This window comes from Hetaerina americana, unplaced genomic scaffold, assembly GCF_022747635.1.
Source record: "Hetaerina americana unplaced genomic scaffold, ioHetAmer1.1.p SCAF_1, whole genome shotgun sequence".
NCBI lineage: Eukaryota > Metazoa > Arthropoda > Insecta > Odonata > Calopterygidae > Hetaerina > Hetaerina americana.
The window spans coordinates 88,147,507-88,174,513 of NW_027286069.1; the positions used below are offsets into that span (position 1 = coordinate 88,147,507).

Here is a 27,007-nt window from a genome sequence, read left to right on the forward strand (position 1 = left end):
TCGTTCCTCAATTCCCCCTTCACGTTTCTCTACCCTCCGGCCCTTCATCGCCCCGCTCGCTCCCCCTTTCCCCAACAACTCCTACAGTGGACCTCCCACGTCCCGACCAGCCTCAATATCATTCCATCGCGCACCTCCATTCTTCTTTTTAAACGTCGGCAAAAATGTTTCGTTTTTTTCTGTTTCCCTTCCATCGGGGAAACCATCCAAGCAGTAAACGTGGACGTTATCGTTCCAAATATTTTTTCTTTCGCACGCGAGGCACTGAGTCAAGTATTTTCCTTGACGGACGAGGTCCCGTTGGGTGGGCCATTCAATGGCAGGCGGCACGTCATTACTACATCTATAAAAGAGTTTCAAAACTAATCACGCATTCTATTACAATGTGCTACCCTCTATCGAGACTATTTTGAAACGGCCATTTTCTGAGTGACAATCAATAAAAGGTGTCCCGTAAGTAACGTGCTGACCGTCACCATGATATTAAGAGGAACATCGACAATGCAAGTACATTGCTAAAATTTGGACAAATTATACAGTTCGGGGGATATTAAGTTTTTTTGTGAAATTGAGCTTTTTAAATGTTTCAGTCTGAAATTTACCTGTGCGTCCCTATGATAATTTTTATTTCAATAAAAATGTTCGCATAAAGCCAGGTTTATTTTCCAGCCAGTTATTTTCCAGTTTATTGTGGCACATTTAGCATGGAATCAAATTTACAAACATCAAATGAAAGATAAAATAGTATCAACATATTTAAAAATGGTCAAATAAAAGCTAACAATTATGTATTAAAAAGACCTACATTTTGGGCTCATGACAAAATTTATAGCCTAGTTGTGGCATGCCTTTAATTTTAACCATCGGGATATGGCCAGAAGAGATATGTATATTATATTTTAATATGCCAAGATCAATAATTTAGGACCTATTCTTCATCAGCATGGAATGAATGTTAAGTGTTAAGTAGAGATAAATAGGGATATGCTAGGGAAGAAAAAAAATGTACATATGCGTGTATGTGCGTATATGTATATTTGCACACACATGTAAAACAATTGATATATACACGTACAAGTAAATACATATACTAAATAGGCTCTGATGAACTAAGAAATAGGTCCACGAATTATAAGATACCTACTAAAAATATGCAGCTAAATTTCATGTGTAATACATGATAAAATATAATTACTACAAATAACCCGTCAAAGATTTACCTAGCACTGCTTTCAATACCTGCACAGTATATTTCATAATATCTACGGCTGGCTTTGGCTTTATATTTGAACTTCACTCTTAAGTTACTGGCAGCAAAATTATCTAAAATAACAGCACACATGCCAATTACAATCCCAATTAAATTGCACGGAGATATTTTTTCATAAGTTTTTCAACCATTAATTAAGTCTCTTACGAAATATTCAATGATCATTTTTACAGAATAAAACTAGTCCTAGTCATGCCATTGGGGAAGATGTGACATCAAAAAATACTTTAAAAAACATTCACTTACCTGGAGCCTCTTATCGACAAAAGTTGTCTGCATGGTTACGGCATCAAATATTGCCTACAGATCTCTTGGTAAAAAAATAAACGGAAAAGGGAAGACATTAACTTCCTTTTTCCTCTCGAGAATGCTTTCTTACGTCATCCAAACGACAGCTGAAAATTGATTTTCCTTCTCGAGAAGAAAAGTTATTCTCTTGATCTTACTTAAATGACACTGATCCGGAAACGAATTTTTCGTCAGCTAAATTTCAACATTTTTCAACTGATAATTATTTAATTTATTTTACATGATTGTATTAGTACTCGAGCGTTATAAATATGAGACCTGTTATTGAGCCCATCAGTTGGGTGTGTGATCATCTGAATTACCGTAACCGAACTAATTTTTTGTTGTTCCTAATATCGATTGATATAATTAACATTTATGACAGAATATTAGTTAAATTAACTTCATTGTCTAATAAGTAGCAATACCCACAGATGCCGTGCACTTACGTCAGGCTCACGCCACTTGTGTCAGTATGCGCGAGAGCTATTTCAGTTAAACAACTTTTTTCATTTCGGCGAAAAACGTGATGTTGAGTTATCAAAAGTAACGCGCTGCAGTGAAATTTTGTTTTCTGTTGGGGAAATCGGCCACAGAAACTATTGTAATGCTAAAGCCTGCTTATGGAGAAGCTCCCCTAAGCAAAACCAGAGTCTACAAGTGGTTTACACGTTTTAAAAATGGTGAAATTTCAATTGAAGACCAACCCCGTGCAGGCCGCCCTTCAACATCAAGAACTGAAGAAAACGTCGACAAAATCAATACCCTCCGTCGTGAAGGCCGTCGTAGAACCATTGGTCAACTCTGTGGGATGTCTGGAGTGCCATGGAGTTCAATTTTGAGGATTCCATCTGAAGATTTGCAAATGAAAAAATTGCAGCAAAATTTGTCCCTCGACATCTCACTAACGAGCAAAGGGCGCGTCGAGTTCAGGCATGTTTTGAGCTTCAAAATCAGCTCGAAGAGGACCCTGATTTTATTCTTAAGGTGATTACTGGTGATGAATTGTGGTGCTATGGATACGATCCTGAAACGAAGCAGCAATCAAGCCAATGGAAGACAGCAACCGCTCCTCGTCCAAAAAAAGCTCGCCAAGTGAAATCAAAAATGGAGACAATGCTCATTTGTTTCTTCGATTGCAGAGGTATTGTGCATTTGAAGTTCATTCCCCCGGGTCAAACGGTCAACTAGAAGTTTACTTGGAGGTTTTGAAGAGATTGATGGAGAGTATCCGGAAGAAAAGAGCAGATCATTGGCACATAGGCGACTGGATCCTCCACCATGATAACGCGCCGGTTCATACTGCTCTCTCCGCGATGCATTTTTTGAAAAAAAAACGGCATGACATCGATTGTCCCCCTCCTACTCACTGGATTTAGCTCCCTTTGACTTCCTTTTGTTCGCCACACTCAAAAGGGGCATGGAAGTGAAGCCTTTTGACACTGTGTAGGAAGTAAAAACAAAAATCGCTAGAGGGCTCAAAGGACATCCCGATGAATGAATTTCAGAAATATTTCGAACAATGGAAGCATCTTTTGGAGAAGTGGTCAATGAGGAATACTTTGAAGGTGAACCAAATTTAATGTAAATATATTGAGAACAAAAGATCCTGTAACTACATTCCGGTTATTTTTGGGTCCCCCCTGCTAACATTATTAGCATTTAGACGAAAAATTCTGGGAAGTAATTGTTAGAATTATTCTGATAAAATGCGTAATTATGACATTTATACGAGGGCGATTCGTAAAGCATTTTTTTCATGAAAAATCGTAACGTGGGTCCCGATTAACGTACATTACTTTAAGTTACGTAAGTTTTAAGAAGTTCAATATGGTACTTTTTAAAAATTACACTCCCATTCTATATCTTAAGTAATCTTATTATTTCAACACATTCAATGTCTGTGTTATAAATCATTGTTATTTCATCATTATATATTGTCCAAGTTTATTTAAATGCTGGATGAGCTATTTTCAGGAGTGGATCATTTTTGGGCTCCGTACATTTTTAAGTGATATATTTTGTTCGGCCAATACTACTGTCGTAAAAAGTATTCTTGTTTTCAATTCCCCACAAACCTAAGCATATATTAATCTTCCCTAACCATTGTTGTCGAGTAAAGCATAAATAATGACAAAAGAACACGCACTCATTGATGAAATGAATTCGGTTTTCCAAATTTTCTCGATTTGATGAGAAAATTGTTCAACCGAATTTCTTTTTTCAAATTTCCACTTTTTCCACTTTTCATTCAATATTTTTATGAAATATTCATGTCAACTTTTATTTTAGTTAACACTTCGTAAAACACTTCAAATGTTTTGATAAGCATGTTTTCGGGCGAAGCATTAAACCGGTAGCATTATTTCGAAGATCATAGCTGTCTAAATCAGATTTAGAATTAGAATCCATATATTCTGCTTTAGTACCGCAGTAAAAGGTCATTGTAGCACACTTTTCATAGCACTCCGGACAATGTAGCGTGATAACTACTGCAGGTTTTGTGTATATCCTGATGATTTAGCGACAATGTAAGCATATGAAATCTGCGGGTTGCATCTTCTTAGGATACACTCATACTCTCCCGCATACTGTTACTGCGGAATGCAAATGTATTTGAGGTCCGACTACCAATCTAAGAATTCTACGCTTACGTCTCCTGTTCAAATCCCGGTGAAGAAAAAAAACTTCCAACTTTTGAGGAAACCATGTTATGCATTTTTATTGGACGAGAAAACGAAGAAAAAAGTTTCCTATTGACGAAACTACTCGGGAGAGGCAGAAGTTTTTAAGGCAAACATTACTGATACCGGCTGCCACCAGCATAGCTGGTACCAACTTCACTAGCTGCGTCCGAGTCTGAATTTCAGGGAGTGGCATGGAACTATGATAGTACTTGGCTGTGAAAGGAAACGGGATATCAATACAGATGTTTTCCGTGAATATGTATCCTTGCATTAATCGAAGAGCGATATATTCCTGATAAAATATTAACGAGGTAAAATAGTTACCAAGTAGGATTATTAACCATAAGTTTTAAACAGAGAAAGAATTATGGTGGATAATGTGACATTAACAGATTAGAATTTAGAACATTTTCAATGTTTCGCCTACCTTGGGAGTATGCTAACCCAAAATGGAAGGAGCATGACTGGAGCATGATAATGTGACATTAACAGATTAGAATTTAGAACATTTTCAATGTTTCGCCTACCTTGGGAATATGCTAACCCAAAATGAAAGGAGCATGACTGGTTTGTAGCGAATGTATTTTAAGCTTAGAAAACGTTAACCATGAAGACACAACTACAATAATGACGGAAGTTGGTATTACAACCAAGGGTGAATTCTGTGTAAATATTTTTAAGAGAAGCTTTTACTGTGAGGAGGATTCTGGATCGCGAAAGTAAGAAATGAAGAATTTTATTCTGTAAACAGGAAATATATGTGTGTAATTCAATGAGAAATTGAAAACCAGATGGATTTGACGCAACAAATAATGGATGAATTTGTCCATAGCATCTTAAAAGATACACAAAACTGGATTCCCAGGCAAAAATCTATTATCATATTCGGATGTAAACTAAAAAGGGACATTAGTTAATAAATTATGGTGGCATTAGTATTCCTTAGTGTAAAGGGAAGTGTTGTTGTCAGAGTATATTTGGAGAGAAATGCCAATGATAAAAATGATGTATTGATGATAATATCTACGTAGTGTTACAATTTTTATGACATTTTGTGAACACGTTCATGGGACCGATATCACTGAATGCATCATTAAAAGCGATAAGTTGGCATTTTTCAAAAACCTCTCATGTCCATGTACTAAAATATCAAGCATTGTCATTTTTTCCTGAGTAAATGTGTGCAGACCAATTGTTCTCAAACATCAATGTAACGATTGATGATTTAATCGCTGAGTGATTATTATAAAGTCCACCAAAATACATTAAAAAAGGCTAATAGAACCACATGAATTAAAATACATGCTTCATTAATTAGGGCAAAAGGGAAATAATATGTACGGAATTATATCCGCAGCTTGATATTCTTAAATATACGAAAATTTCCATCTTAAAATTCACGAATTATTAATTTATCGTTCGTGTTATTGCCCTATATAACTTGGAACAATATTTTGATTTACTTTACTTGTACTCTGATGTTTAGTAAAAGTATTGCTTAAAATATATTTTTTAATGAAATTAGAATGATCTTTTTCATCTCTATAAAGTAGCATAGTTAGTCATTTTCGGCCTAAATACGTGTTTGTGTATATATATATATATATATATATATATATATATATATATATATATATATATATATATATATATATATATATATATATATATATAATTTAAACGTAGAAGCGAGATATCACTAGCGAACAAAAACACAGAGAAAAACATACAAATGAATAAAGCTTTCACGTAGGAGGGTCATCCGGAAAGTAGTACCCGTTCGTGAAATAAAGACACAAAAGTAAATATTAACAAACATAAAAAATTTTATTTGAAAGAGGATACTTTAAACTACTTCTCAACATAATCTCCAAGCAAATTAAGGCATTTGTCATAACGTGTGACAAGTTTCTGTATTCCTGCTGCATAGTCCTTCGCCGCCAGCTCATTGAGATACGCGAGGGACCCATCTTGCACAAATTTTTGCATAATGCAGATGGTGTTTAACAATTTCATGAACAATTGTTCGAGAAACATTGGGAAAATGCTCACAGATGTCATCAATTGTGACGCGCCGATCGTTCCTCACGAATTCGTCAACTGAGCTCACCAGTTGGTCTGTAATGACAGACGGTCTCCCCGAACGCTCATCGTCGTGTGTGTTCCCCCTCCCCATGTTGAAGTTGCGACACCACCGCCGAACAGACGACTCGTCCATTACATTGTCTCCATACACCTCCTTTAATTGGCGATGAATATCACATGGGCGAACGTTTCTTGCATTGAGGAATTTAATCACTGCCCTCACTTCACAACTGGCGGCGTTCTCAATTTTTTTAAACATTGTAAACAATCACAGAAACAACACAGGCAATGCTAGCGTCACGCAACTTGGCTCAGAGAAGGCAGACAAGCCACTGAAGCTATCTGACCTCGTCCAGCGGCTACTCGCGTCGTCAGCACTTCATGCGGCACGAACGGGTACTACTTTCCGGATGACCCTCGTATTTCGAATTTTTGGTGGCCAAACAACCTTCCTCTGGAGAAAGAAGGAATTGAAAGGTAGATATAATTATATATATAAATATAAATATATATATATATCCCCTTGATTGAATGAAATATTTGTAATCTATTTAAGAACCTTTTTGTTCCTTAGTGAAATAATATATGACGCAAAGGTTTCATATTGCTCAGTCCGTGTAACCAAGAATACCCTTATTCGAAGTTCGCAAATGTGTTGCATGAAAATTTGAGGTCAAATTGAGTATCCGATCAAAGTTGATGATATAATTGCCGCTACTGTCCATAATATTTATAAGATCAACTTTTATCTCAATTTTCTCTTAACGTTGGCCTATGAGAGCCATTTTAAATTTAATACGAGTTTTAAGCATTTCCCTTCACATTACCGTAACGATTAATTTGTTTTCGAACTGAACCTTCTCCAGAAACACCGGTGAAAAAATACCAATTCGGAGGTATTTATTTGAAAGAATTATGTTTTAAATACTTTTTTGTGGTGACGCCGCTCAGTCTTCATTGTCATATTCTCCCGTCCCGCATATAGGAAATATGTGAAAGTCAAAGAGTCTCGGCTGAAATTGCCGCTTAATCAAAAAACACACTATCGACCTTCGACCCGGATTTTCAGCAGATGGTGACCGTATCGTCGGCAGGAAACCCTCGGAGAGTCCTAAATATGGTCATGAGCTGCTTTTTATCATTATCCTCTGGTGTAATACTATCAATGCTCCATGATTTAACCTAAGGTCACCGTAGTTTTGCTAGCAGATGGAAGCGAACCCGCTCATACCGTCTATTTCATACGTATGGAGAGGATTGACCATTACAAACCGGTTTAGATTTAAATTAAAGAAATTTTTTAGAGTTAAATTTATTTGTGGTAAATTTGCATTTTGATAAACGCTATTAATTTATTTTGTAAAATGACCGTTTCTTCTAGGTGTTATTTTTCGTAATTCATTTCTTAAAATCACCAATGAAGATATTGATACTAAATTCATAAACAATGATTTATTAACTTTTCAAAGGGATTATTGACTGCAGTATATTATAAACTACCATTCACCATTTTAAAAAAATTTTCTTGTCAATCTACATTTATGATATTCCAGTGATTGATACGTTTTAGTATCTACAAATTCTATACCATTTATGCTGCTCACAGTGCGTTGAACAAATTGAAAGTGTAAATCCACTTTCATCGTCTTCAGTTATATACCGAAACGTTTCTTTAAGTTGAAAGATAAGGGCATGGATGCGTTAATAAAATTTATTTTAGCAGCAAATAAAATAGTAAATTATTTCATTTCGGTTCGATTAATACTTTCGATATCTGAAATCTATAAAAAAGAAATTATTAGTTGCCTTAGGAGCTCAATCTTACATAATGTCGGATATTGAGCGAAGGTCTGGATCCGTTTTCTCATTATTATAGAGAAGATTGTATTATTGAATGCAAACGTAGATAATTTTGAAAATAATAACGCGCCCTGTTGAAAATTCCTCGACTAATAAATAAATTTATAAATCCGTCAGATTAAATATATTATCTGTATGAGGCATCTAAAAAGAAGTATGAATGGACTATATATTATTGAGAATCGGTCTCACGTAATGGGGATACATTACCTTTCATTGATTGTTTTAGTGCTCCTGTGGATCAGAATTTTATTTTTCAATATTGATTATCATTCAATGTTTCATATTTTAATTGTATTTTGAATGAATACCCGACTAAATAAATCTTTTCCCGCGAGACACTAGCTATTTAAAGGTAATCAATAGGGAATTCCCTTGTTTCGTGTCGAGTGTTGAAAGAGGTCGAACATAGTTGGGAAAAGCATGGCAGGAAAAAATGTTTGCTCATTCGATCCATAATTCTTTCCATTGGAGGATATCTATATCAGCATTAGAACACGAGTAATTTGAAAGACAAATTAATAAGTAATGATTAAATGTTTGTTTACTTTTATTTTTCTATTCATCAAAATCCGACTTGAATATATTTGAAAATGAATTTTAAAGGAATGGATAGTTAAAATGCAGTCTTTAAATTAAAAACTCGTATGAAAACATCTTATCAATTTTGTGAAGCTAATAAAAATACAAGAACATAGTCCCTGCTGTATTTTTCCTTGTAATATGAATATGCAGTGGTTTCAATAGCTTGGCATGACCTCTTACGCAGGTAAAGGTGGTAACCATATTGTAGCTTGGATTGAATATCTTAAATATGGTGGCGTAATTCACACGAGAAGAAAATGAGAAAATTTAGGTAGAGAATGCTTTGTATGCGTCTATAATTATCCAAGGTGCACTGCTATTCAAAATAAGAATTAGAATGTTGTTGAGTTTTTCGGTAAAAAAGGCAAATTAATGTTACAAATTATTTTTTACGCGCTTATTTCAGTATATTTCCTGTTCCTTTTCATGTTGTTTAAGGTTATACTAATCCTAACGTTAGGCGATGGGAGCAAAGAAACACAATAGTGATTACCTACTAATTATTTGTCTACGACAATCAGAATAGGTCAATGGATTAAATAAATTAAATACAACAGCTACGATATATATATGTGGGTCGCGGTAGTCCAGGGGGTAGAGCGTTGGACTTCTGACCGGAGGGTTCCAGGTTCGAATCCCGGACAAGGCACTCTGGGCACCAGCAGCTCCACCCAAGCTATGTGATTTTTCGGGTACCAGGTTTTCCTGGAAACCCATAACCGGCACAGGGAAAGGAACTGGCCCCCCTACCCTGATGTGTGAATATTCACACGCCGTATAGGGATTAGTAATAGGTGAACTCTACCATCAACTACCAAACCGACCTTCGGGTTGATTACTGTATTTATGGTTTATTTATAAATATGTTGTATAAATATGTGTATGGTTTATTTGATAAATAAATATATTTATTTATTTATCAAATAAAATATGTATAAGTATAAAATAAAGGTACCAGAAGTCCCAAAACACAACAGCGAAGTTAATTTTCGAGGATAGCAAAATCTTGGTGCTTTTTAGTTAAGTGAATGTTCTCCTTTTATCGAGTTGATTGAAGAAAAATAATTGATGGAGGACGTATTCGGGAGGGTTAGTGCAGTAAAGCGTTTTTACCAACTATGGAGTTGGAAAATTGGGGTTTATGAGCGAGAATGTGTTGATAAGTTGGTCTTGTTATGAGGCTAGCGTTTAATTTTTTGAAAATATGAATTCCTATGTCATTTGATACCTCCACTTTTGCTGAGAGCTGACAAAATTGGTATTCTAATAGATTGATGTGTTCAGATAGAAAAATATGTCAAAGGTCCACTTCTTTACTGTACGTGAAATAACATTAAATATGATGCAATGATGATTAATGATTAAAAATGTAGGTCCTTCAATAACGGCAATGAGAGATTGGAGAATATATGTATTCATTTTTATTTATTGACTTAATTGGGCTAGATATCTAAGGATTAGGTGAGAAAAGCTCCTTTTCCACCTAATCCATAGACGTGACTTGGAAGACAATCGCATACACCAAAGACTAGGATGGAGGAGAATCCAAGAAAAACAGTCTACGCTTACGATCCATTTTGCTAAACTCTAATCATCTGCAACAAAATATAGAGCTTCTTTTGTAAGGACTGGTCTGGTCGTAATTTTCAATAGGATAGCATAATGTGGAAGAAGAATGAATAAAGTAAATTATTAGTAAAAATACTTCTGGATTTATTCGCAGATTGTTGAGAGTGATAAACCTGTGTCTATATATTATTAAAAATTGATATTCCAAATAAATTTAAAAAATTACCATGTATTATTAAATTATGACTCCAAAAATGAGCACCGGTGGCGAAAATTTGTCATTAACCATTCGAAATGCGAACACCATTGGCATTGATTGAACGGTTATATATATATATATATATATATATTACCATCGTTTCTCGACTTCTATGAAAAAATGTCACCCGAAAAGTGGTTTCCCGGTCCCATTACATACGTGACACTTGGAGCGACAAAAAACCAAGAAGAAAGGAGTACTGCGTCAAATTGCTGTAGAAGATTCTTCGTCGAGCACCAAATAAAACGAAGAGATAAACAGAAATGCACGTAATACAAAAGCGAAAATGTCGGGGGCGAGATGACCGCGATAAAAATATGAAAGAGTCAGTGCTCTGGTTGCATTGCAAAACCAGGAGACGACAGGTGGTCGAGAGATGCCATTAACTCTAATCCAGTGAGTGAAGTGGTGGGGCTGGATCGTAAATGCAAGGATTGAAAGACCGCAGCGCTTAAAATTCACGGGTTTAATGTTCCTCCCATGTAAGGGAAAGAGGAGAGAGAAATCCGCCAGTGAAGCTTAGCACGTTTTAGCGTCAGGAGGCAAGTTTTCAGAGCATTCATTCATCCATCCAGTGAATCAAACTTAAGCATATGCACTCACTTAATCCGCACGCATTTAATCATTAGGTGATCTTTTGATCATGAGGGAACAGAGTTCTTGCGCCCTCGTATTCATAAATCGGAACCTACCGATATTTTACCCAGTTTATTCGTATTTCTTTTGTAAATTGACGTACTATTCACTAATTTACAGTACTTTTGTCAGTATTAGTATTGTAACAGAGATGAACATCGTGATTAAAAATCTTGAGCATATTGAATGCAGTGGAAAGTCAATTTTCAATATCAATAATGAAAACGTGAATTTGATCATACATTGATTTCCTTCTTCTGATCCCATTAAATTTTTCCCAGATATTAATCTATCTAAATGAGTCGGGAAATCTAATCCTTTGATATGTATTTGCTCATTTTGGTCCATTCCTTCGTTTATCATCTCTAAATATTTTCTATGGCTTCATTTTCTCTTTTCAATTACCACCTTACTCATGAATTCCCGTTATGTCATTGGGTCACATAATATTGGGACGTAAATGCAATTTTCAGCGCAAAAGAATTTTTTTTCTCTTGTGTTTTATTTTGTTTAGTTTTTCTACTGCTCTTCCGATTTGATTTTTAAAAGTCTTTTCTAAATCCATATCTCGGTTACAAAAATAAATAAAAGACCCGTTGATCCGTGAGTTTGTATGCTCGTATGTAAATGCCGACAATTATCTTTTACTCTTCCTCCTAGGTCTATGACGTTATTTATATAATGAAATCGTGAGCATTTCGTCAGTTATTGATACATTTTGAGAATAAACTTGGAAACAAGTTACTACGATATTTAAAAAGCTGAGAGTAAAATGGAGTCTCTCTTTCTAGATCGGATTAAAATAACTCAATACATTGAGGCTCGTTATGGAAATATCAAGAAAAGACGACAAAGGGGCTAATTTTAGGATACAGTACTAGAGTGCAATAAAAATACAGTACTCGTGTGGCAAATGAAACTCTAATGGTATAAGGTAAAACATTTGGATAAAAAATGGATATTTTTTTTGGAAACTTTATCAACTGGAGGAATAAGTATGAAATTCACACTATGAAATGTTAAGATACACGGCAGAAATTGATTACTCTTGCTTTTAGCACTCCAAAACTCTGTGCATAACCTCTACGGAGGAAAAATATGAAAAAGTAACGGATATAGTGAGCGAATGTACGTTAGATCCCTAAGGAACCCTTAATGTGTTTCGTTTGGAATAAATCTTGTACTTATATTTCCCCTTCACTTTTAAACTGAGTATGTAATTCATGCATGCAAAGTGAAAACGTCGGTTATTTCAGTTTCCAAATTATTCAACAGCCTTACTAAGCACTGGAGGCTATTAGAAATCGCCGAACTAGATCGTAAAGGGTTGTTCATAAGCTAAAGAGTTTAATCCTGCTTGTCCCTAAGCTAAAGAGCAAGCTGAGCCTCGCCATAAGCTAAAGTCATAATCATGAAAGCCTCCGCATGCACATGAAAATAGGACACCATGGATTATTTTATCCATGCTTCTGATGATTAAAACAATACATTCACATGACCGTTACCCATCCGAACCAAATAATAAGAAAAGAGTGCGCTTAATTTTTAAAAATAACTCAGTCATTTAATCTTGAGTATGCAGAGCAATGTACAATTTCAGGTTTGAATTTTCGTAATGATGATTTTACGTATAGGAATGATAAATTTCTTAATGGTCATGTAAAGCCCAAGTAGTTAAAACCTACGCTTATCAAATATTGGTGATTCTACTCCGAAATAAGTTTAACTTTTACCTCATAAACATAGTAAATTGTCGATCTAAATGTTTCTAGCAGGATGTTTTTTTCAATAACAACTTAAGGCAAATGTCATTCCGGTAAATAATTAATTCAAGTGTGGTTTACTTTCATATACCATCTACTAAAGTTTATGAAACTGTATTAATTATCAAATGGTCCGGTTCACCTGAAGCTATTTCGTTTTATAGCGTAATCAGATGTCTAATGTGTTTTGATATGGATATCTATAAATACTTTTTTTCTGCTTTTTTAAAAATAAATCGATTAAACAACCTTAAACAACCAACTGGCAATTATCGGGAAAAGTTAGTTCCCAAAATACTGCCTTGATCAAAAATTTCCCGGAATTTATTCAGAAAATTAAAAATACAAGTTTATTCATCTAAATCTATATTGTCCCCTTCAAAGTAATCCCCATCGACTGCAACACACTTATGCCAGCGCTTGATCCAATCCTCGAAACATTTTTTATACTATATTCGGTTTTCGGTATGTCCATCAGTGCTTCCTGCGATTTTTCCATTACTTCCTCTCGGCTGCTAAAACGCGTTCCCCGTAATGGTTTTTTAACTCGATTGAACAGAAAGAAGTCACAGGGAGCCAAATCAGGTGAATTCGGTGGCTGTTGGATGGTATTTGTTGCATTTTTCGTCAAAAAATTACGAATAATGATAGCACTGTGCGACGGTGCGTTATCATGGTGCAAAATCCACGAGTTTTCTGCCCACATTTCTGGTCTCTTTCGGCGAATTGCTTCACGCAAACGTCTCATAACGCCCAAATAATACTCTTTGTTTACTGTCTGGCCTTCTGGCAAAAATTCATGATGCACTACACCATTGTAATCCATGAAAACCGTCAGCATTGCCTTCTTTTTTGACTGAAAACGACGTGGTTTTTTTGGTCTCGGCTCATTTGGTGAACGCCATTCACTTGCCTGATGTCTGGATTGCGTGTCGTACTCATAAACCCACGTCTCGTCTCCAGTAATGATCCTTTTGATGAATGTGGGATCGGATTCAGCCTCGCAAATCATGTCTTTTGCGACGTCAACACGGTCTCTTTTTTGCATGAAATTGAGGTCTTTTGGCACCAACTTTGCTGCTACACGACGGAAACCCAAATCATTAACCACAATGTCTTGGGCGGATCCATAGGCAATGTTCAAGTCCTCCGCTATTTCTCTGATGGTTAATTTGCGGTTATTGACCAACATTTCTTTTACTTTATCAATTTTTTCACCGACTTTCGATGTCGATGGTCTGCCACTGCGTTCATCATCTTCGATTGACTCACGACCACTTCTGAACCGCTCGTGCCACTGGTAAACGACCGTTTTTTTTAGAGAATCGTTGCCGAAACACTTTTCCAACATTTCCAACGTCCGTGCGCCACTAAATCCGTTTTTTACGCAAAATTTAATACAAGTTCGTTGTTGCAAATTTAAATCCATTTCTGAAATTGTAAAAAATCGCCAACACACACAGAGATAGATGTACTCTTGGCTACGTAACTTTTGCAAATGTCAAGTTATGACACTAAGATTTAAAGGGAATATCAACAACAGATGTACCAATTTAACAAAAAAAACAGAACTCAAATCGGAACGATGGGAGCGCCACACGGTGGTTATTCCGGGAACTTTTTGATCAAGGTAGTATATGAGATATAGCAATTTTTTTTCAAATTTAAATCCAATCTCAAATGGATGAATAGATGTTGGACTGCTAAACATTTGATTAACTTTTGATTTATATCTGAAGTGCATTCAATATATTTTCTCAGTTAATTGAATGCTCCTAAATTCATATACGAGGGTAGATAGAAATTTTCTCGAAATAACCCATAAATATCAGTGCTAGCGTAACACTTTTCCCGCGAAGTTATAGCTAATTCTTAATGAGTAAATATTTAATGCGTCAATTCTCTGGGAATAGATCTGTGCTACGGACGCCTCTCTGTTGTCTTTCCCATGTATTGATTTGTGAAGATGGAAAAATTGAGATTCAAGCAGTGACGAAATGCTTGGTATAGAAAGGTGTGAAACCAAAGTAAATTCATACCAACTTTCTGAACACTCTTGGGGACGCTGATCTTTCATATTCCATGTTTCCATGTCTATAGTCATGAGTTTAACTTTGGTCAAGACAACTTAGATGATGATCCGCGCGGTTTTTGTGGCCAAAATGTGCAAATGCCCCAGAAATTATTTCAAAAGTGCTTTGAATGGCTATGGAGGATCGCTGACTGAAAGTGAGAGAAACCATTGAAGCTGTAGGGATATCGTCCGAACACATTTTAGCTGTGGAATTGGATATGAGATAATTATCTGCTAAATGGGTGCCGAGACTCTTGAAGGAGGATCACAATCGCATCAGAATGGAAATTTACGAACAATGTTTGGCCCATTTTAAAAGCACCCAAACAAGATTTTCTGCGCCAGTTGGTAACAGCAGACAAAACTTAACTCCATTTATGCTCCCCGGAGACAAAACAACACTCAAAGTTGTGGAGAAATGTTGATTCACCAACACCAAAGAAAGCAAAGGCAATATGATCGGCCAGAAAGGTGATGACTTCAGTTTTCTGGGACAAGAAATGGATTCCGCTGATAGATTATCTTCTCACTGGTCAAATAATTTCTTGACCGTATCACGCTTACCTCTTGGACCAACAACAGCAAAAGATACACGAAAAAAGTCAGGTTTGGCAAAGAAGAAAATCACCTTCCTGTAAGAAACTCCACACCCAAATAAATGCGTCGTAGCCATGGCAAAAATCATCAACTAGGATACAAAGCATCACCCATCTTATTCGCCTGATTTGGCTCCATCAGAATTCCATATATTCCGCCGATTCAAAATTTTCCATGGTGAAAGGCGTTCATCTTAAAACAAAGAACTAACAGCCAACGTAGATGGGTATTTTTCAGGCCTGAAAAAATCTAATTTTCGAGATGGGATTACTACTGTGGAACATTGCTGGACAAAGTATATTAGTGTACATGAAGACAACATCAAAAAATTAAAAAGGTTCACTGAGGTAAGTTGCTTATTTCTATTCCATTTCGAGAACTTTTCCAATTACCCTTGTCATTCCATTGCCGCGAAAAATGTTCACCAATGATTTCCAGCTCTGCTCTTCAAATGTTTTAGAAAAGAAATTACATTTTTTCTAATAAATTTCAGTTTATTAAAAATTGGCAATTTTCCACAAAATTTGACTATCCTCGATAGCTCAAGTGGTTAAGAGCATCCGCCCGGCAAGTGGAAAGATCCGGTGTTCGAGTCCCGGTTGAGGAGATATTTTTACTCTTGTGATCCGTTCGATTCCGCCTTCCCCACCTCTATTGTGTTCGTCCTTTATATGTGTTCCTATCCCTTTTCCTTATATCTGTTTCTGTATATATGAGTATTTATTCGCCGTTTGGCGGGATTTCGTGTTTGAATGTGTATATTTATATATATATATATATATATATATATATATATATATATAATATATATATATGTTCGTTCGAAGGTTTCCGCGGCGATGAGTAGGTGATTACAGGAAGCCTACTCACACCGACCGCTACCTTAATGCTGCATCGCACCACCATCCCAGTCAGAAGACCTCACTGGTAGACACACTTGTCAACCGAGCATATAAAATATGTGACTCCGATTCTATTGCCAACGAGAAGAAACACTTGACAAATGCCCTGCAAAGGAATGGATACAGCGCTCATATGATCCAAAAAAAGGGCCGAGAAGGAAGAAAAGAAGAGACAAACCACCGCTGTTCCTGACAGGGAGGAAGACTCGAGACCACGACCGAAGGCTTACGTCACCATCCCCTTCATCGCAGGGACTTCGGAAAGAATCGCGAGGGCTTTAAGGAAGCATGATGTGGTGACCAGATTCAACTGCGTCACCAAGATAGCTGACACCCTACCCGGACCCAAGGATGGAATTTCACCGTTAATATCAGAAGGCGTGTACCAAGTGCCATGCTCATGTGGCAAATGGTACATCGGTGAAACATGCAGAGCGCTGAAAACACGCATGAGTGAACACCAGAGGGCAACCAAGGCCAAACAGTTTAGAGCATCGGCCATCGCTGAGCACGCCTGGAGTGAACCTGGACACTCTATTCTGTTCGACGACGCTAAAATAATAGCGAAAGAAGGAAAATACTTCCAGAGAATAATCAGAGAGGCCATTGAAATCGTTAAAAGGCCAGAAAATTTTAACAGAGAGGATGGATATCCACTCCACAGTGCGTGGAAAAGAATTATTCCGCGCAAATATGAGGACGTTCCCTGATTGGCCAAGAAATTTCCCGGTTTTGGCGCCGGATTTTTCCTATATAAGACGGGACAACAAGCTTCTTTTCACCCTTGACCTGAGGACGCCAGCAGGATAGCTGGCGAAACTGTTGTACATTTAAACGACGTACGCGGACGCAGCCCGAAAAATGTGGAAATCACCTATATATATACATATATATATATATATATATATATATATATATATATATATATATATATATATATATATATATATATATATATATCCTATTTAATTATAATTAATAGAAAACAGGTATGTTTTGTGGAAAATTGCCATTTTTGATTAATCATGATATTCCTCAATATCACGCCAGAAAAATTTCTATTTTAATAAATGTCAAGTTAATCGATGTACCTAATGTAAAAATCCCCGTACGTTCTCTGTATAATATACGCGCAATTCACATGATAGCATGGCTACATTCTCAATTCATCACACTACTCCTGGCAACGCCCTCCAACTCACTTTTGAACTGCTCAGTACGATATGATACCAATATTAGTATTCAAGATGATTACCTACAGCAACCACTTCGACCCCATCGAATGTATGTAATTTATGTAAAAATTACTTCAGAGCATTTGATGTGGCTCAGTTCTGTCTTTTATGCCCCATTTCAAGGTATTATCCAATACTTCGGTGACGCGACGAGATCTTCTTCCGTTGATATTTTTCTGTAAAAAATTATGTTATCCGAGATCATTCCAGCTCTCTATCTCAGTCGTTAAATTTGTGTACGCATAAGAAAATGGGCGTTTACTACAACAAATACACCAGTCGGACACCTGGAATACGCTTTAATGATTATGTCTTTGAGGGTTGAACCCTGCGCCGGTTCGCATAAATATTATATCCATTATTCATACCCACGAGTCGTAATGAAGACTGTATGGTGAAGAACTTCCAAATTTTCATATCTTAATAATTATTTATTCATAATGTTATATACCCGAGAGGAACTTCAATACAACAGTTAAACTATCATTGTCGATAAATTCATAAAATTATTTAGCCTTAATATTTTGCTACCGAATTTCTATAATTCCATTTTCATAAGAAAATAACAGTTTTATTTTGGCAGCAGATATTTACATATTCTTTACATCCTAATGTATTGGAAATACAACATATATCGGAAAATAACTATACTTTCATTCTCGTGGCGGTACTGATAGTGAAATAAAAAGGCATTTTTTAGGGTGGCACTGTTCCTAGTGTGTTCTGCTTTCCACCGAAAGATCTCGGTTTAAAATCTTGAACAATTCCTAGGTAAACCTCACGTATGATATCCAAGTGAATTAATATTCTTGGAACTGTAACTTTGTGCGGCGCAACATTTTGATAGAGGTAACAGAACTTTACCTCCCTTCCCCGAAATATCCGAATACGACACGCATTGAGGCAGTGGTGGAGGATTCAGAGATTTTACTCTCACCTAGGTTGAATACTGTGGTACAATTTACCATTTTCAAACGCCATTTCATTTTTTAATATTCGTGCATGTGAAATCAAAGTGAACACCTGATATTGATATATTTGACGCAAAGATATTAACTACAATTTTAGCCATAATTTCAAAAGGAAAAGCCAGTTACAATGATATTATAATATTCTAAAATACTCTTGATCATATCTGACATTAAATTCATATATATTTTCTGTGAACCGGCTGCAAAAAGGCCCATGCTTTGGTAAAAACATGGTTGATACATGAGTCATAACGAATATTTTTTTGCTTAATTGGAGAACAAGTATTCCACGCCGCAAACACCGCGCTCTCATTGGGAAATCTGTTAAAGGCAATGGTCAAAAACGTTTCCCGGTTACATATCATACGTTTTGCAGATGTAGAAAGAAGGTACTATTCGGGTTATGATTTTTAAGGGGTCAGATCCTCTTTGGTCTTTCGCCACCTCAGTCTGAGTGATCCAAACGAAGTCACGCCGGGTGTGACCTACTCCATTCCGTGCGGTTACCTCTGAAGAGGCACCTTCAATGAACTCCCAACTCAAAGTTCGTGAGGGGGTTTTGGGTGGCAGGTGGGTGACTATTTTCCCGAGAAATGGGTGCTCACGCTGAACTCACCGCTGAGGATGATGTGCAGAATGGCGCAAGTGAAGACCCTTTCTGACCCCCTCATAGCGACGCCGAGGACGATAGACGGCAGCACCTTCGATTCATAAAGATAACCCTCCACCTGCAACGAGAAGAGTGAAGAGGCACATTAGGGAGGCAGGAAAGGGAGATGGATGATCGTGTTATATTTTCCACGAAATACCAAGCCGTCTTTGTTCTTGGTTATGGCGCTGCAAATAGGTGCACTTCCATGCGAATTTATTTTCTAACTTCACCCAAAATAATTCCTCGGAAGTGAAACTTTGAAACTTTTCAGATAGGTTTTTCTTACTCTAAGACCAAGAGTCGAATTAATACGTAATGCGTTAATACCAATGCCCAATGATGAAAAACAAACTATCATTAAAAAATACAAATATAGATAATACACTTCATAGTGATATACAACCATTTTCCCATGTATCGTACAGCAGTAAAAATTCCGTACCACCCATTACACTATGTCAGTACCTTAGAGAAAATGTCACCTTTTATGGAGCCCATGCGCAAAGGAATGCTGGAGTGAGCAATCGAATACACAGCCGAATTGTGGTCTGAAACTTACAAAGATAACCATTAATTTCGCATCTATGGCGACTAACTCCGAGGAGAAATTTTGTTGCTGCTCTGGTGAGTCAAATTAATTCAAGTTATATTAAAAATTGAATACCGTAGGAGAATGGATTCAAAGAACAATTTATTTCAAGCTACCAGGTCACGTGATCCCTGCATTTATTTAAATTGGTCTTCAGATAGAGAGGAAAGAGCCGATTGAAAATCGTATTTCGCATCCCCCGTTTATTCCACCTCTGACGTGCACAGACGTAGAATTTTTAAAAAATCTTCAATGACGGGGGGTGGGCTTAAAATACGTCGGCCGAAAAGCCGAGGCGTTAGCTTTTTCCACGTCATCCGTACGCATCCCGTTTTGGCAGGATGAAAGAGGAGAGACGATGAGAAACAATGGAATGCTGAATGACAACCGTTTAATTTTTTCGCCTGGATTAAAACATTTATATATCTCGGATGACGTGGGAGAGGACTGATCGCCGGTCTTGATGCAGCGGGGAGAAGGGGGGTAACTCGACCGTTGCATGAGCCCATTAGTGCGGAGAGGAAAAATTCCGTGGGATGAGGGAAGAAGTGAAGCATTGCTCTGAATGGTAGTGCAAATGGAGTTTGACTTTTACGGTGTGATTCGTGTTTTAATGGCGGGGGAGTGTGCGTTGGGGAGGAGAGAGAAGGGGGGGAGGTGGAAGAGTCCTGGGAACTTGATTAATGAAGTTGACGCTCGGACCTCTGTGGAAGTGCTGTGGGAGGCCTCTACCGGAGAAGAAGAGAACCGCCCCTCAGACACCCCCTATATGGCCTATGATACCTCCCCCGCAACATGCCCACCCCTCTGGAAAACTCCCATTCCCTAGACTCCTTCCCCTCCATCATCCTCCCATCTCTTTCTTTCTCTCTCTCTCGCTCCCCCTTGGCAAAAAAGTCCTCCGGATCTGAAGTGGACAAAGACATAGAGCGTAAATCAGGTCAACACCATTCATCATATGGCATTTTCACACAAATGCATCGCATTATGTGATAAATGTTATTTATATGAAAACCCGTCCGTTTCTTTTTTTTGTTCGCATGGCGTGCGCACTCCATTTAGCTGGCTCTTTTCCGAAGAAATGCTGACAAGAGGGTGTGGTTGGGGGGAGGGGCAGTTAAGAAAAAACTAAGATCGGTGGAGATATTTTTGGGTGAAATATATCACCTGCGTCCCACAGCATTGATAAAGTAGGAGTGAGAAGGTTGCGATAAGAATTTTGGAAGGAGTAGGGGCGTACGACGTAACTGAAAATTCTCTTCTTTGGGCCGCTAAGATTTTCTGGTGGCACTCCGATTGCCCTTGGACGACCGGGAATGTTGCAGCAGCGCACTGTTCGTCGAATCGGGTGAATATCTCATTGGGTTGGGCCAGAAACTTAATTTATAACAGTTATATGAGGATAGCCAAAAAGAATTCCTAACCGTTCTTCCTAATTAACTTACAATACTAATTCTAACAAGTTCACTGCATTCCTTTGCCTGTAGTTTTGCACAAAAAGTTATCCGACTGACCATAAGCGTAAATGGATATGTATGCATGATGTATAATCAGCCATAGTGTAAAATTTTAGATGATAAAAATTAGTTGAACCATAATTTCACCATTTTTGTCTATTATTTATTATTACTAAATAGATGAAAAATGATGAAATCAATAAGGAATATACTACTATTTTTAGAGCCTAGGGATGAAATAGAATAAGATGAATGGTGAAAAATGAACAAATCCTCTCAGGGTTCCTCAATGAGTTAGCCATATCATGTAAATAATCTGTCGCTCTAAAATACCCCTCTGTATCATAATTTTTAGATGTTTAGGACATATAGAAACACGAAAGTCTTAACAGTCTAGGAAAATATGTGCACTCCTAGTAGTAACTCTTTAAATCAATACTTCTACTTATAATTTATATGTATAGTTTACTTATATCCTGTAAAAAATATACTATTTAGATGTATTCCTCCGTATATGAACTCCACTTGTTTATTTTCTAAACTATAATAATAAATTAGTAAAGAATTATGATTCTCCTAACAGCTCTTTTGTTGAATGACTAATAAAAATGTGTTTATTAATTAAAAAATGTATAAATAAAGAATATCACATTCTTATCTTTTTCGTTGGATGAATATTGATGATGTTGAAGAATGTTTGTTATAATTTAATGGTAATTCTTAAATGACATGAATAATCACAAACGTTTTGCGGTGATAGATAATTTTATTGAACACGGACGGATTTCATTTTGTTACAACCATAAATGGAAAATTTTCAAGAGTAAAAATGCATATGCCAAATTTCATGTGAGAATAATGGCAGTTATAAAAGTTATTTAGATTGCTATACTTAATACATCAAGGGAAAATTTCCGAAAAATATTTAATGTGAGAGCGATGCCTTAGTTAATTTTCGAGTTTCAAAATGTCCTTTGAAAAGAAATGACTAAAGAACGAATGCTATTTATAAATTTATCACATTAGGCTAAGTACAATTTTTCTAACTTTTCACTCTTATTTTGCAAAAGAGAAATAAGAGAATACTAAGAGAACTTTTAAAACTTACTGGAAGGTGGATTTAGCGGAGAATGATCGAATAGCCTTTCCATTTGGGAAAGGGGCAATTTAATATTCTGAATATCAAAGAATAAATAACGAGCCTTTCGTCGAAGTTTGTGACGGTTCAGGCCCCTAAACAGACTGGTAGAGAGGCATCCACGAAGGCATCGCCCGGAATCCCACTCCGAGAAAATTGGGCCGATCTTTTCAGTCTCAGCGATGGATTTCTTTCATTTCTAATGATGTATGTGAGAGGCGCTTCGAAATAAAGAGAATGAGAGGCAGAATTTTATTCCCCGTGTCCTTGGGCTGTGGGAGTGAGCCTTTGAAAAATACGTTACAAGGGGCGTGCTCTTCCGTGTGCAAATAATATTGGACAGCAAGCGAGCACACATTGAGATATTTTACTCAACGTCACTTCCTGTTATTCGAGCGAAACAAATAAATATATATTGCCTTAAACATTGAAAAATATCAAACTGACGTATTTCAACATCCTTTGTCGCGAATTATTGTAAATAATAAAAGGGAGCATATTAGGGTTTCAGTTTATTAGAATTAATGGAATAGTTATTATTTTTTATTTTTAGTTACGTGCACGTAAATAGTTATTTAAAAAAATTAGTTTGGTTAACTAAAATGCATATAAAAATGACACTGAATGAATTCAGCTTCTTAGAATGCAGATTGTATCATTGATTAGTATTTTTGTCCCCTTTCAACATGCTTATTCCGCACTTCGTTAAGCAGAAAAAAATTATTACAAATGAACCTAGTTAAAAAGTGGATCTAATTAAACCAAGTGAACCCATCTCAAATAATCATTCAAACGATGCAGTTTCTAATGAGGAATTCATCATTAAGGTGAGCTGAACCCTTTTTTTTTTTGGAAAGATAAGCTTTAAAAAGATTGATTTCTTCCATTCGTTTTTTTTTCATCGACACCTTTTAACGGTCTTGGACAGATGATTGATGCTTACCCTTTCTTCTCAAGTCGTGGATTCCTCCTTTTGCGTAAATAGTGATTTTAGTCGAATATTAAACTCCTTCCGTCGAATATCCTGTTCCTGCATTGCGGGCAAAATAAAAACCAAATGCGTCCAAGCACTTTTCCACTTTCACTTCAACAAAACATCGCGTCGAGTCCTTGTAAGAAACTCTCCCTTCAGCACACTTTCACACTTGTCGTCTTCTTCCACGAAGCACGTCTGTGGTCACAGTCACAAATAGTTTCACCTTACTTTTTTTATTCTTCTCTTACTTCCTCTCGTTTCTTGAAGTCAAGTCCCCTACACACAGCCAACTTCCCCCTTCGCTCGATTGGGGAAAAACTTTGAAACGTCTAATTGTCCGCTCAGGTGGGCTAGTTTGATAATCTATTCCTCCCCGATCATCAACAGCGTGTGACGCGTCTGAAGTCGAAAACTTCCGGCGCTGAAACCACTCACGTGCGGGACTCACGTTCCCGCGGGGCCGTGTATATCACCTCCCCTGCGAAGTCCCGTTCTGGTCGGGGTGTCCAGGAGTTCCGAGTGAATATGCTGAGAGAGAGAGGAGGGAGACAGAGAGAGAGACTGCGTTTCTTGCTCAATCCGGAGGATATGTTCCTGGGATCTTGGAAATGAGGTTGTCTTTGGAGGAGAACCAATGGGTCTAACCTCCAGGGGGAGTTCAACGCATCCGAAGGAGCCACATAAATTTTCCCCGTGTATGTAAAAATATCCTTCCGCGGGATAATCAATCATCCATCCTCACAGAGTCCGCGCTCTCATTTCCATTTGATGAGTGCTGGTTTGGGTGGGGGAGGGGGAAGAAGTGGTTAGAGACGCCTCCAGCAAAGACCAACGTCCGACTGCCCGAACGCGTGGGTTTAGTTGGTGCTCTTCCTGACGGATACCGCCGGCTAAGCTCATCCCTCGCAACACCCGGCGACGGCGGCACCTCCTGGTGGATACGGCTCGGATGGGAGAGGCGGGGGCGGAGAATGCAAGAAATATTCCTGATCCGAGTATTATGACGGATGGAGAGGGAGATCTTGCGTTTGGTGCGAGAAGGAGAGAGAGAGAGAGAGACAGGAAGGGTGAGGTATCGGGAAGGAGGTCGGGACTTGACGTGTGGGAGATTGATGCTGAGTGTAATGGATTCGGGTTAGCAGGCGGGACGGCCGTACGATAAGCCGGCTCCGAAGGCCCTCCTCCGCCGGGAGCCGCCTCCGCCTCCCCACCGTCTCCTTCCCCCTTCCCCGGGACCCACCCTAAGCGGCCCTGGCTCGTGAGAGCATTTTCCTCGAGATTTAGCGCCCCTTCCGGAGGTTTCTCGGCGACACTTGAGAATGCCCAGTTTGTTTACATTGAGAAACATCTAAGAGACTTCTGGTCTCTGGCGCAGGCAGCTCTCTCACACTGGAGAAAAAGACAGGAAGATAGGGGAGAGAGATATATGTATATATATATATTCGCGTCCCGTGATAGGTGGGACCTCGCAGTGTGGTAAAGAGAATTTAAAAAATCACTTGGGTTTAAACATTTTACCCTGGATTCGGCACTAATATCACGCAAACTAATGTCAACACTCTACCATTTTCTTCTCCCTAAATACTGAATTTTACACCTAACAACGATAATGTGACAATGCACGTTTTTCTTCTTATTTTTTTTCCTAAACCTACCAAGTTATTCTTAGGACACTTAAATTTTCTATCCTAAACGTCAGTAAGGTGAAACTTATCTACTGTCGATGCCGTCCGACTACACGCGGCGGAACCATAGACTACTCAGATGGAGAGAGAAAAATAACAACGAACGCCATGTTCTGAGCGTCGTTGAAGATTTTGAGATCCTCTCGGAGAATTTTGATCCGATCGACAATGGCTCTTGCCGACGATAGCTTAACACTTTCCCCGCAGGTGAGGTCTCGCGGCTGCAGCCGGACGAAGGGGTTCGCTCCCTCTCGCGGTCCAGGTGAGGGTGAGGGAATGGGCGATCACACGCGGCGCGGACCGGCCCTTGGCTTGTCCTTCCCCACCGGTCCGTGGTGGATGCAAGGGGGGGAGGAAGGCTCGGCTGCGTAGAGGGTGGCGGGCGGAACAGGGAGCGAGGCGAAGAAGGGAGCGGACGTTTTCGGCGCGAGGGTGCGGAGCGGACATGGGAGGGATAAAGAGAGAGGTAGGGAGACAGACAGACGGAGAGAGAGACGGGCGAGCGCGCGGAGGAAGCCGTTCGCACCGTCCGGCGCGGGGAAATCAGCGCGACTGAGTGTCTGCGGTTTGTTCGGGGAACGAGCAAACGGGGGAAGGGAGCCGGCGGGGTGTTGGGAAGAGTTGTGGGGGTGAAGGGGAGGCGATGACTGGGCATGCGCGCGGTGGGTAGTTGAGAGAAGGGGCAAGGGAAGGGATGGAGGGGGGGATGTGGTGGGGGATTTGGCGGAGTAGAGGGGTGGAACGAGTCGAGGCCGGCATCTGGGGTAAATAGGGAGTGTTCCTTTCCTCTTTCCCACTTTTCCTTCTTTCTTAAATGCTTCGCAAGACAAAAGATGCTGAGGGACGCTCCGGAGGGCGCCCAGATCCTTAAGATGTGCTAATGCGTTCAGTTCCTCTCTCTTTATAGAACATTTGATCCCGCATATGTGGGGCCCTCCGCGTGATTCTCGCGTGAAGGTTTCACGAGAGTAATACGCTTCTTGTGAGCGGGGATGGGTGGGAATCTGCTTAGTAAAAGGCGTCTGTGTGTGAGAGAGATAGAGAGAACGATGTATTTCGGCGTCTTTAGACAGCCCTTCAACTTAGTCCAGTTGCCTTTTACGGGTTCATTATGCTTCTGGAACAAAAAGAGGCATAGTGGTATTTAAAGTCAAGTATTTGGTCTTTTGTGAGCTATGCGTATACAAGCCCATTAAATTGGTACATTCTCAGAGGATTTCGGGAGTAACATTTATGATAATATTTAGGCGTTATTTTACGATTCAATGCAAAAATCTATGTCTCTTCAAAAAAAGTATAGAATTTTTTGATTTTGCTGCTAGTGTCTCTGTCTTTGTAACGTTTGTAAGACTGTTGAGAAATGTATCGTAATCCTCTATATAAAAAACTCAGTGAGAACTAAATAAAAACCGAAAGAAAATAAATTACTAGCAAACTTGATTGCATAAAAATAACTGCTTTGGTAATGTTCGCTCCTTGGTTCCTTTTTTGGAATACACTATACATTAAAATGAAGGACTAAGACTAGTAGAATTTAGTAATCGTACCAAATCTAGCCCGAATTCCAAAGGCTAGTCCAGAAGAATACCAAGGCCATGAATATTTATCGACTTATTGATTCTGCAATGCCTAGAATTTTCAGGGTTGAGGTCACATTTGGTCCATTGATATGTTTGCTGTTAACCTTGCTAGCTATTGACCTGAGCGTTCAGCTATTAAGAGAATCGTT

At 38.2% G+C, this 27,007-nt stretch overlaps 1 protein-coding gene across 1 annotated transcript in view; it reads right to left on the reverse strand.

Annotated features, from left to right (window-relative positions):
• Positions 1–25,819, reverse strand: part of LOC139694273 (uncharacterized) — an 88,129-nt gene extending 62,310 nt beyond the window's left edge. Inside the window, exons 1-2 of the mRNA XM_071592738.1 lie at positions 23,561–25,819; positions 19,398–19,509 (exon numbers count right to left, since the gene is read on the reverse strand). Of these exons, the coding sequence (XP_071448839.1) occupies positions 19,398–19,452 (55 nt within the window). The 5' untranslated portion in view covers positions 19,453–19,509; positions 23,561–25,819. The remainder of the gene's footprint in view (positions 1–19,397; positions 19,510–23,560) is intronic.
• Between the last annotated feature and the right edge of the window lie 1,188 nt (positions 25,820–27,007).